Source organism: Coregonus clupeaformis, unplaced genomic scaffold (assembly GCF_020615455.1).
Source record: "Coregonus clupeaformis isolate EN_2021a unplaced genomic scaffold, ASM2061545v1 scaf0733, whole genome shotgun sequence".
NCBI lineage: Eukaryota > Metazoa > Chordata > Actinopteri > Salmoniformes > Salmonidae > Coregonus > Coregonus clupeaformis.
Window position 1 is genome coordinate 132,501 of NW_025534188.1, and position 12,500 is coordinate 145,000.

Here is a 12,500-nt window from a genome sequence, read left to right on the forward strand (position 1 = left end):
CTGTCCATAACCCAACTAGAGCCTGATAGCATTACCAGGCCTGTCCATAACCCAACTAGAGCCTGATAGCATTACCAGGCCTGTCCATAACCCAACTAGAGGCTGATATCATTACCAGGCTTGCCTGAGTTTGGAACTCTCACTGGTTTGATTCTTGAGCCCGGCGGGCCGGTCTTGAGCCCGGCGGGCCGGCCGCGTGGTGCGGTGCAAACCTCCCAGCTGTGCTCTTTGTGCAGTGCACTCAATACCATAATCCAATTGCCAATGTGAGTACAGTGCCTTGTAAAAGTATTCATCCCCCTTGGCTTTTTTCCTATTTTGTTGCATTACAACCTGTAATTTAAATTGATTTTTATTTGGATTTCATGTAATGGACATACACAAAATAGTCCAAATTGGTGAAGTGAAATGAAAAAAAAAACTTGTTTAAAAAAAGTGGTGCATGTATATGTATTCACCCCCTTTGTTATGAAGCCCCTAAATAAGATCTGGTGCAACCAATTACCTTCAGAAGTCACATAATTAATTAAATAAAGTCCACATGTGTGCAATCTAAGTGTCACATAATCTGTCACATCTGTGACAACAAACCTGCCAAGAGAGGGCCGCCCACCAAAACTCATGGACCAGGCAAGGAGGGCATTAATCAGAAAGGCAAGAAAGAGACCAAAGATAACCCTGAAGGAGCTGCAAAGCTCCACAGCGGAGATTGGAGTATCTGTCCATAGGACCACTTTAAGCCGTACACTCCACAGAGCTGGGCTTTACGGAAGAGTGGCCAGAAAAAAGCCATTGCTTAAAGGAAAAAATAAGCAAACACGTTTGGTGTTCACCAAAAGGCATGTGGGAGACTCCCCAAACATATGAAAGAAGGTACTCTGGTCAGATGAGACTACAATTGAGCTTTTTGGCCATCAAGAAAAATGTGTGGCGCAAACCAACACCTCTCATCACCCCGAGAACACCATCCCCACAGTGAAGCATGGTGGTGGCAGCATCATGCTGTGGGGATGTTTTTCATCAGCAGGGACTGGAAAACTGGTCAGAATTGAAGGAATGATGGATGGCGCTAAATACAGGGAAATTTTTGAGGGAAACCTGTTTCAGTCTTCCATGGATTTGAGACTGGGACGGAGGTTCACCCTCCAGCAGGACAATGACCCTAAGCATACTGCTAAAGCAACAGTCGGGTGGTTTATGGGGAAACATTTAAATGTCTTGCAATGGCCTAGTCAAAGCCCAGACCTCAATCCAATTGAGAATCTGTGGTATGACTTAAAGATTGCTGTACACCAGCGGAACCCATCCAACTTGAAGGAGCTGGAGCAGTTTTGCCTTGGAGAATGGGCAAAAATCCCAGTGGCTAGATGTGCCAAGCTTATAGAGACATACCCCAAGAGACTTGCAGCTGTAATTGCTGCAAAAGGTGGCTCTACAAAGTATTGACTTTGGGAGGGGGGTGAATAGTTATGCACGCTCAAGTTCTGTTTTTTTGTCTTATTTTTTGTTTGTTTCACCCCAAAAAATATTTTGCATCTTCAAAGTGGTAGGCATGTTGTGTAAATCAAATGATACAAACCCCCAAAAAATCCATTTTAATTCCATGTTGTAAGGCAACAAAATAGGAAAAATGCCAAGGGGGATGAATATTTTCGCAAGCCACTGTATTTCCTTTTTAAGACAAATTTGTATTGTGGTTGGTCATTTTTGTCAATTTCCCCAAGATTCAGTTTCGTTATGGAAAGCATAGCATTTTTTTTATTTAAAAAAATAATAAAAAAAATTCACCTTTATTTAACCAGGTAAGCCAGTTGAGAACAAGTTCTCATTTACAACTGCGACCTGGCCAAGATAAAGCATAGCAGTGCGATAAAAACAACTACACAGAGTTACATATGGAATAAACAAAACAAAGTCAAAAATACAACAGAAAATATACAGTGTGTGCAAATGAAGCAAGTTATGGAGGTAAGGCAATAAATAGGCTATAGTGCAAAAATAATTACAATTAGGATTAACACTGGAATGATAGATGTGCAAGAGATGATGTGCAAATAGAGATACTGGGGTACAAATGAGCAAAATAAATAACAATATAGGGATGAGGTAGTTGGGTGGGCTAATTACAGATGGGCTGTGTACAGGTGCAGTGATCGGTAAGGTGCTCTGACAACTGATGCTTAAAGTTAGTGAGGGAGATAAGTGTCTCCAGCTTCAGAGATTTTTGCAGTTTGTTCCAGTCATTGGCAGCAGAGAACTGGAAGGAATGGCGGCCAAAGGAGGTGTTGGCTTTGGGGATGACCAGTGAGATATATCTGCTGGAGCGCATACTACGGGTGGGTGTTGCTATGGTGACCAATGAGCTAAGATAAGGCGGGGATTTGCCTAGCAGTGATTTATAGATGGCCTGGAGCCAGTGGGTTTGGCGACGAATATGTAGTGAGGACCAGCCAACAAGAGCGTACAGGTCACAGTGGTGGGTAGAATATGGGGCTTTGGAGACAAAAACATAATTGTTGATGACTTGAATGTCTTGGAATTAGTATGATCTAGTATTTTGGATCTCCTGACCTAATAGAATGGGTGTTTCCATAGTAACACTATCATCCCTGAGTTGTGTTGGGTAATCTGTTCTGTCTCAGCCTCAGAGTGGTCCAGTTAGCGTGCCTAGTTAGCATGACGCTGGCTAGCTGTCTGTCTGACGCACGTCTCTAGTCTCAGCCTCAGAGTGGTCCAGTTAGCGTGCCTAGTTAGCATGACGCTGGCTAGCTGTCTGTCTGACGCACGTCTCTAGTCTCAGCCTCAGAGTGGTCCAGTTAGCGTGCCTAGTTAGCATGACGCTGGCTAGCTGTCTGTCTGACGCACGTCTCTAGTCTCAGCCTCAGAGTGGTCCAGTTAGCGTGCCTAGTTAGCATGACGCTGGCTAGCTGTCTGTCTGACGCACGTCTCTAGTCTCAGCCTCAGAGTGGTCCAGTTAGCGTGCCTAGTTAGCATGACGCTGGCTAGCTGTCTGTCTGACGCACGTCTCTAGTCTCAGCCTCAGAGTGGTCCAGTTAGCGTGCCTAGTTAGCATGACGCTGGCTAGCTGTCTGTCTGACGCACGTCTCTAGTCTCAGCACCAGCTGACATGGCTAAGATATCCTGAGAACCTCACACACACACACACACACACACACACACACACACACACACACACACACACACACACACACACACACACACACACACACACACACACACACACACACACACACACACACACACACACACACATACACACACACACACACACACACACATACACACACACACACACATACATACACACACACACACACACACACATACATACACACACACACACACACACACACACACACACACACACACACACACATACACACACACACACACACACACACACACACATACATACACACACATACACACACACACACACACACACACACACTTACTCAAACATCGCAGAGCAGGGTTGGTGGGGTGTTGTTCCGAAGCATGTCAAACCTAATGTGTCTAGCTACACGATTAAACCTTAAGGAAAACTCTGATGATGACTTAAGACTCCTAGTTGTTCCTGATATTCACACTGTGGGTCTTGACGTACACTGAATGTTTACTATCATTGACAAACATGATTCACATGTAGGTAGCATCAGCTCTTGCTACCTAAGAACGAAAGTCTTGCAGAGAAGCTCACTTCAAGTGCTCATTTGATTGGTCTACCTATTATCTTAGCCAATGTCAGTGCAGCTTGTTGCAAGGTGTTGTCCATCTGACCCTGTCTCTCTCTCTCTCTCTGTGTCTCTCCAGGTATACGCCCCGTCTGCCAGCACAGCTGATTACAACAGGGACTCACCAGGGTATCCCTCCTCCAAACCCCCCAGTGGAGGATTCCCCAGCCCCTTCTTCATGTCAGGTAATAGATTACCTGGAGCATTTCTCTCACAACTCTCCTCATCCTTAGTAGAATGATTACCTGGAGCATTTCTCTCACAACTCTCTTCATCCTTAGTAGAATGATTACCTGGAGCATTTCTCTCACAACTCTCTTCATCCTTAGTAGAATGATTACCTGGAGCATTTCTCTCACAACTCTCTTCATCCTTAGTAGAATGATTACCTGGAGCATTTCTCTCACAACTCTCTTCATCCTTAGTAGAATGATTACCTGGAGCATTTCTCTCACAACTCTCTTCATCCTTAGTAGAATGATTACCTGGAGCATTTCTCTCACAACTCTCTTCATCCTTAGTAGAATGATTACCTGGAGCATTTCTCTCACAACTCTCTTCATCCCTTAGTAGAATGATTACCTGGAGCATTTCTCTCACAACTCTCTTCATCCTTAGTAGAATGATTACCTGGAGCATTTCTCTCACAACTCTCTTCATCCTTAGTAGAATGATTACCTGGAGCATTTCTCTCACAACTCTCTTCATCCTTAGTATAATTATTACCTGGAGCATTTCTCTCACAACTCTCCTCATCCTTAGTAGAATTATTACCTGGAGCATTTCTCTCACAACTCTCTTCATCCTTAGTAGAATGATTACCTGGAGCATTTCTCTCACAACTCTCTTCATCCTTAGTAGAATTATTACCTGGAGCATTTCTCTCACAACTCTCTTCATCCTTAGTAGAATGATTACCTGGAGCATTTCTCTCACAACTCTCTTCATCCTTAGTAGAATGATTACCTGGAGCATTTCTCTCACAACTCTCTTCATCCTTAGTAGAATGATTACCTGGAGCATTTCTCTCACAACTCTCTTCATCCTTAGTAGAATGATTACCTGGAGCATTTCTCTCACAACTCTCTTCATCCTTAGTAGAATGATTACACTTTAACCAACCTCATATTTACTCCCTTTTATCTTAAACATAGATGGATCTATTTGGTGATGGACACAATGACACAATGAGAGACAAGCGATCATGGAATAAGACTAGAACAAGATCTGTGTCACTAAGATAGATAGATACTTAGAGAAAAGACAGTGCTTTGGCTGGGATTGATAGATACATAGAGAAAAGACAGTGCTTTGGCTGGGATTGATAGATACATAGAGAAAAGACAGTGCTTTGGCTGGGATTGATATATACATAGAGAAAAGACAGTGCTTTGGCTGGGATTGATAGATACATAGAGAAAAGACAGTGCTTTGGCTGGGATTGATAGATACATAGAGAAAAGACAGTGCTTTGGCTGGGATTGATAGATACATAGAGAAAAGACAGTGCTTTGGCTGGGATTGATAGATACATAGAGAAAAGACAGTGCTTTGGCTGGGATTGATAGATACATAGAGAAAAGACAGTGCTTTGGCTGGGATTGATAGAGGAAGTAAGCCAGCCAAGTTAGATGAGTAGATGAGGTTTCCCTGTAATTGGAGGGCTGGTGTTTGCTGCTGGTTACATCACAGCCCTCTGGTCTGGCCCGGACTGGCTGCTACTCTGCCTTACTAATCACAGAGCAGTGGGTTAGAGTGGGTGAGGGCTCAGAAGCCATGTAGTAGGGCAGGTTAGCGATCTCAGCCACACGGTAGGCAGGCAGCTTGGGGTTTCATGCACAGAGGAGGATGGAAACGGAGACAGGGTAACGGAAGTATTATCTTCCTCAGAGAGCCAGGGGTCATGGTCAGCAGAGACGGATAGTAACAGTACAGGTGACATGGCCAGGGGTTTGATAGGGAGGCATCACGTGACATAGATAGATGGAGACAGTTCAAAAGATAGACACACACCAATGGTACTGTTCAAATATAATTTAATATTTCTCTTCACACATCTAACTTGGCTTGCCCTTGTCTGTTGTGAGCATTGTGTATCCAGTTAGCAGGGTGTATGTTGTGAACATTGTGTATCCAGTTAGCAGGGTGTATGTTGTGAACATTGTGTATCCAGTTAGCAGGGTGTATGTTGTGAGCATTGTGTATCCAGTTAGCAGGGTGTATGTTGTGAACATTGTGTATCCAGTTAGCAGGGTGTCTGTTGTGAACGTTGTGTATCCAGTTAGCAGGGTGTATGTTGTGAACATTATGTATCCAGTTAGCAGGGTGTATGTTGTGAACATTGTGTATCCAGTTAGCAGGGTGTATGTTGTGAACATTGTGTATCCAGTTAGCAGGGTGTATGTTGTGAACATTGTGTATCCAGTTAGCAGGGTGTCTGTTGTGAACATTATGTATCCAGTTAGCAGGGTGTCTGTTGTGAACATTGTGTATCCAGTTAGCAGGGTGTATGTTGTGAACATTGTGTATCCAGTTAGCAGGGTGTATGTTGTGAACATTGTGTATCAAGTTAGCAGGGTGTATGTTGTGAACATTGTGTATCCAGTTAGCAGGGTGTATGTTGTGAACATTGTGTATCCAGTTAGCAGGGTGTATGTTGTGAACATTGTGTATCCAGTTAGCAGGGTGTATGTTGTGAACATTGTGTATCCAGTTAGCAGGGTGTATGTTGTGTACATTGTGTATCCAGTTAGCAGGGTGTATGTTGTGAACATTGTGCATCCAGTTAGCAGGGTGTATGTTGTGAGCATTGTGTATCCAGTTAGCAGGGTGTCTGTTGTGAACATTGTGTATCCAGTTAGCAGGGTGTATGTTGTGAACATTGTGTATCCAGTTAGCAGGGTGTATGTTGTGAACATTGTGTATCCAGTTAGCAGGGTGTATGTTGTGAACATTGTGTATCCAGTTAGCAAGGTGTCTGTTGTGAACATTATGTATCCAGTTAGCAGGGTGTCTGTTGTGAACATTGTGTATCCAGTTAGCAGGGTGTATGTTGTGAATATTGTGTATCCAGTTAGCAGGGTGTATGTTGTGAACATTGTGTATCCAGTTAGCAGGGTGTATGTTGTGAACATTGTGTATCCAGTTAGCAGGGTGTATGTTGTGAACATTGTGTATCCAGTTAGCAGGGTGTATGTTGTGAACATTGTGTATCCAGTTAGCAGGGTGTATGTTGTGAACATTGTGTATCCAGTTAGCAGGGTGTATGTTGTGAGCATTGTGTATCCAGTTAGCAGGGTGTCTGTTGTGAACATTGTGTATCCAGTTAGTAGGGTGTATGTTGTGATCATTGTGTATCCAGTTAGTAGGGTGTATGTTGTGAACATTGTGTATCCAGTTAGTAGGGTGTATGTTGTGATCGTAAGTGTATGCTCCAGGAGGGTTCCCTCATGCGCCCCTCTCTCCCCCCCTGTAGACGGTCACCACAGTGCTGACCCATGGAGCTCCTCCAGCAGTATGAACCAGCCTGGTTACAGCGGCATGCTGGGTAACTCCTCCCACGGCCCCCAGAGCAGCAGCTATTGTGGCACCCACCCACATGACCGGCTGGTGAGTATCCTCTCCTCCTTTCCTTTCCTTATCTCCTTCACTTCTAGTCTACTCTCCACCTCCTCTCCACTTCCCTCTTCTCATTCTGATCTCCTCGCTCCATTCCTCCCCCTACTTCTTTCTGTCTTTCAGTCACTTTCTATGTCTCCTTGTCTCTCTCCATCAGTTGATCATTCCTTAGCCATGGTATGCCTCCATACCATCTCACTCTTATTTATTTTCACTGCTCTAGGTTCTAATGGGTTAGATGTTTAGTCTGAGGGTTCTAATGGGTTAGATGGTCAGTGTGAGGGTTCTAATGGGTTAGATGGTCAGTCTGAGGGTTCTAATGGGTTAGATGTTCAGTCTGAGGGTTCTAAAGGGTTAGATGGTCAGTCTGATGGTTCTAATGGGTTAGATGGGCAGTCTGAGGGTTCTAATGGGTTAGATGTTCAGTCTCAGGGTTCTAAAGGGTTAGATGGTCAGTATGAGGCTTGTAAAGGGTTAGATGTTCAGTCTGAGTGTTCTAAAGGGTTAGATGTTCAGTCTGAGGGTTCTAAAGGGTTAGATGTTCAGTCTGAGGGTTGTAAAGGGTTAGATGTTCAGTCTGAGGGTTCTAATGGGATAGATGTTCTGTCTGAGGGTTGTAAAGGGTTAAAATTTCAGTCTGAGGTTTCTAAAGGGTTAGATGTTCAGTCTGAGGGTTCTAATGGGATAGATGTTCTGTCTGAGGGTTGTAAAGGGTTAGAGTTGGGGTTCTAATGGGATAGATGTTCTGTCTGAGGTTTCTAAAGGGTTAGATGTTCAGTCTGAGGGTTCTAATGGGATAGATGTTCTGTCTGAGGGTTGTAAAGGGTTAAAATTTCAGTATGAGGGTTGTTAAGGGTTAGATGGTCAGTCTGAGGGTTCTAATGGGTTAGATGGTCAGTCTGATGGTTCTAATAGGTTAGATGGTCAGTCTGAGGGTTCTAATGGGTTAGATGTTCAGTCTGATGGTTCTAATAGGTTAGATGGTCAGTCTGATGGTTCTAAATGGTTAGATGTTCAGTCTGGGGGTTCTAATGGGTTAGATGTTCAGACTGAGGGTTCTAATGGGTTAGATGTTCAGTCTGAGGGTTCTAATGGGTTAGATGGTCAGTCTGATGGTTCTAATAGGTTAGATGGTCAGTCTGATGGTTCTAAATGGTTAGATGTTCAGTCTGAGGGTTCTAAAGGGTTAGATGTTCAGTCTGAGGGTTGTAAAGGGTTAGATGTTCAGTCTGAGGGTTGTTTCTCTCCCTCTCTACAGAGCTACCCGTCACACTCCTCGGCAGACATCAACCCCAGTCTTCCTCCCATGTCCAGTTTCCATCGTAGCACTGGCTCCAATCAGTACAGTACAGCCTCCTGCACTGCCACCACCAACGGCACAGACAGCGTCATGGGTAAGACCTGGGGACAAGGACACAGGGCTGCAGAAGACAGGACGGAAGACAGGGCTGATTACAGTGGTAAGACCAGCAATGTGACGGACAGACAGACAGAATAATGGATGGACGGATGGACGGACAGATGGAAGGCAAAATTTTTGGGTACTGATTAACAGAGAAAGATTAACAGAGGCCACACAAGGTTTTGACTCTGCTATGATTAGCTAAGACATGCCCTCCTCTCGGTGATGGCTGGAGTGTCAGTGTGTGTTTTCCTCCATGACACCGCAGACAGTCCAGCATATGGTCCTGCTCTCTTTGAATCCCACGGAACAAATAATAGGACAATCAGAAACAGATTGGATGCTTGTTCTCCAACATTCCACAATGATTCTCTCTTTCCCTCTCCCTCTATCGATCTCGATCATTCTTTCTCTCTCTACCTCTCTACCTCTCTCTCTCTACCTCTCTCTCTCTACCTCTCTCTCTCTACCTCTCTCTCTCGCTTGCTCTCTAGCTCTCTCAATTCAATTCAATTTCAATTTAGCTCTCTCTTTCTAGCTCTCTCTCTAGCTCTCTCTCTCTCTCTCTCTCTCTCTCTCTCTCTCTCTCTCTCTCTCTCTCTCTCGCGTTCTCTCTCTCTTTCTCTCTCTCTCTATCTCTAACTCGCTCTCTAACTCGCTCTCTCAATTCAATTTAATTCAAACGGCTTTATTGGCATGGGAAACATATTTTTACATTGCCAAAGCAAGTGAAATAGATTTTAAACAAAAGTCAAATAAACAATCAGAAATTAACAGTAGACATTACACTCACAAAAGTTTCAAAGGAATAGAGGCATTTAAAATCTCCTATTATGGCTATGTACAGTGTTATAACGCTGTGCAAATAGTTAAAGTACAGAAGGGAAAATAAAGAAACAGAAATATGGGTTGTATTTACAAGGGTGTTTGTTCTTCACTGGTTGCCCTTTTCATGTGGCAACAGGTCGCAAATATTTTGCTGCTGTGATGGCACACTGTGGTATCTATCTGTCTGTCTGTCTGTCTGTCTGTCTGTCTGTCTGTCTGTCTGTCTGTCTGTCTGTCTGTCTGTCTGTCTGTCTGTCTGTCTGTCTGTCTGTCTGTCTGTCTGTCTGTCTGTCTGTCTGTCTGTCTATCTATCTATCTATCTATCTATCTATCTATCTATCTATCTATCTATCTATCTATCTATCTATCTATCTGTGGTCCTCTGTAGCTCAGCTGGTAGAGCACGGTGCTTGTAACGCCAAGGTAGTGGGTTCGATCCCCGGGACCACCCATACACAAAAATGTATGCACACACGACTGTAAGTCGCTTTGGATAAAAGCGTCTGCTAAATGGCATATTATTATTATCTATCTGTCTGTCTGTCTGTCTGTCTATCTATCTATCTATAGCTCTCTCTATAGCTCTCTCTATAGCTCTCTCTCTTCTCAATTCAATTCAAGGGGCTTTATTGTGAAGAGGCGACTCCGGGATGCTGACCTTCTAGGCAGAGTTGCAAAGAAAAAGCCATATCTCAGACTGGCCAATAAAAACACGGAGTCGCCTTTCACTGTTGCCGTTGAGACTGGTGTTTTGCGGGTACTATTTAATGAAGCTGCCAGTTGAGGACCTGTGAGGCGTCTGATTCTCAAACTAGAAACTCTAATGTATTTGTCCTCTTGCTCAGTTGTGCACCGGGGCCTCCCACTCCTCTTTCTATTCTGGTTAGAGCCAGTTTGCGCTGTTCTGTGAAGGGAGTAGTACACAGCGTTATACGAGATCTTCAGTTTCTTGGTAATTTCTCGCATGGAATAGCCTTCATTTCTCAGAACAAGAATAGACTGACGAGTTTCAGGCCATTTTGAGCCTGTAATCAAACCCACAATTGCTGATGCTCCAGATACTCAACTAGTCTCAAGAAGGACAGTTTTATTGTTTCTTTAATCAGCGCAACAGTTTTCAGCTGTGCTAACATAATTGCAAAAGGGTTTTCTAATGATCAATTAGCCTTTTAAAATGATAAACTTGATTTGGCAAACACAACGTGCCATTGGAACACATGACTGATGGTTGCTGATAATGGGCCTCTGTACGCCTATGTAGATATCCATTAAAAATCAGCCGTTTCCAGCTACAATAGCCATTTACAACATTAACAATGTCTACACTGTATTTCTGATCAATTTGATGTTATTTTAATGGACGAAAAAATTGCTTTTCTTTCGAAAACATGGACGTTTCTAAGTGACCTTTGAACGGTAGTGTATATACAGTTGAAGTCGGAAGTTTACATAGGCCTTAGCCAAATACATTTAAACTCAGTTTTTCACAATTTCTGACATTTAATCCTAGTAAACATTCCCTGTCTTAGGTCAGTTAGGATCACCACTTTATTTTAAGAATGTGAAATGTCAGAATAATAGTAGAGAGAATGATTTATTTCAGCTTTTATTTCTTTCATCACATTCCCAGTCAGTCAGACGTTTACATACACTCAATTAGTATTTGGTAGCATTGCCTTTAAATTGTTTAACTTGGGTCAAACGTTTCGGGTAGCCTTCCACAAGCTTCCCACAATAAGTTGGGTGAATGTTGGCCCATTCCTCCTGACAGAGCTGCTGTAACTAAGTCAGGTTTGTAGGCCTCCTTGCTCGCACACGCTTTTTCAGTTCTGCCCACACATTTTCTATAGGATTGAGGTCAGGGCTTTGTGATGGCCACTCCAATACCTTGACTTTGATGTCCTTAGGCCATTTTGCCACAACTTTGGAAGTATGCTTGGGGTCATTGTCCATTTGGAAGACCCATTTGCGACCAAGCTTTAACTTCCTGACTGATGTCTTGAGATGTTGCTTCAATATATCCACATAATTTTCCTTCCTCATGATGCCATCTATTTTGTGAAGAGCACCAGTCCCTCCTGCAGCAAAGCACCCCCACAGCATGATGCTGCCACCTCTGTGCTTCACGGTTGGGATGGTGTTCTTCGGCTTGCAAGCAACCCCCTTTTCCTCCAAACATAACGATGGTCATTATGGCCAAACAGTTCTATTTTTGTTTCATCAGACCAGAGGACATTTCTCCAAAAAGTACGATCTTTGTCCCCATGTGCAGTTGCAAACCGTAGTCTGGCTTTTTTATGGCGGTTTTGGAGCAGTGGCTTCTTCCTTGCTGAGCGGCCTTTCAGGTTATGTCGATATAGGACTCGTTTTACTGTGGATATAGATACTTTTGTACCTGTTTCCTCCAGCATCTTCACAAGGTCCTTTGCTGTTGTTCTGGGATTGATTTGCACTTTTCGCACCAAAGTACGTTCATCTCTAGGAGACAGAACGCGTCTCCTTCCTGAGCGGTATGACGGCTGCGTGGTCCCATGGTGTTTATACTTGCGTACTATTGTTTGTACAGATGAACGTGGTACCTTCAGACGTTTGGAAAGGATGAACCAGACTTGTGGAGGAATTTATTTTCTGAGATTTCTTTTCATTTTCCCATGATGTCAAGCAAAGAGGCACTGAGTTTGAAGGTAGGCATTGAAATACATCCACAGGTACACCTCCAATTGACTCAAATTATGTCAATTAGGCTATCAGAAGATTCTAAAGCCATGACAAACTTCTGACCCACTGGAATTGTGATACAGTGAATTCTAAGTGAAATAATCTGTCTGTAAACAATTGTTGGAAAAATTACTTGTGTCATGCACAAAGTAGATGTCCTAACCGACTCGCCAAAACTA

The 12,500-nt window shown here is 43.5% G+C and overlaps 1 protein-coding gene across 13 annotated transcripts in view; it reads left to right on the forward strand.

The window, feature by feature from the left end:
- The window catches only part of LOC121573374 (transcription factor 4), a 196,292-nt gene that overhangs the window by 104,105 nt on the left and 79,687 nt on the right, over positions 1-12,500 (forward strand). For 7 of the 13 annotated variants that reach the window (XM_045216530.1, XM_045216531.1, XM_045216526.1 and 4 more), the window contains 3 exons: positions 3,835-3,940; positions 7,231-7,364; positions 8,632-8,767. In XM_045216530.1, the coding sequence (XP_045072465.1) occupies positions 3,835-3,940; positions 7,231-7,364; positions 8,632-8,767 (376 nt within the window). Of the gene's footprint in view, positions 1-3,834; positions 3,941-7,230; positions 7,365-8,631; positions 8,834-12,500 lie in introns of all 13 variants that reach the window. The other 6 variants (XM_045216524.1, XM_045216525.1, XM_045216522.1 and 3 more) reach the window with 1 other exon arrangement.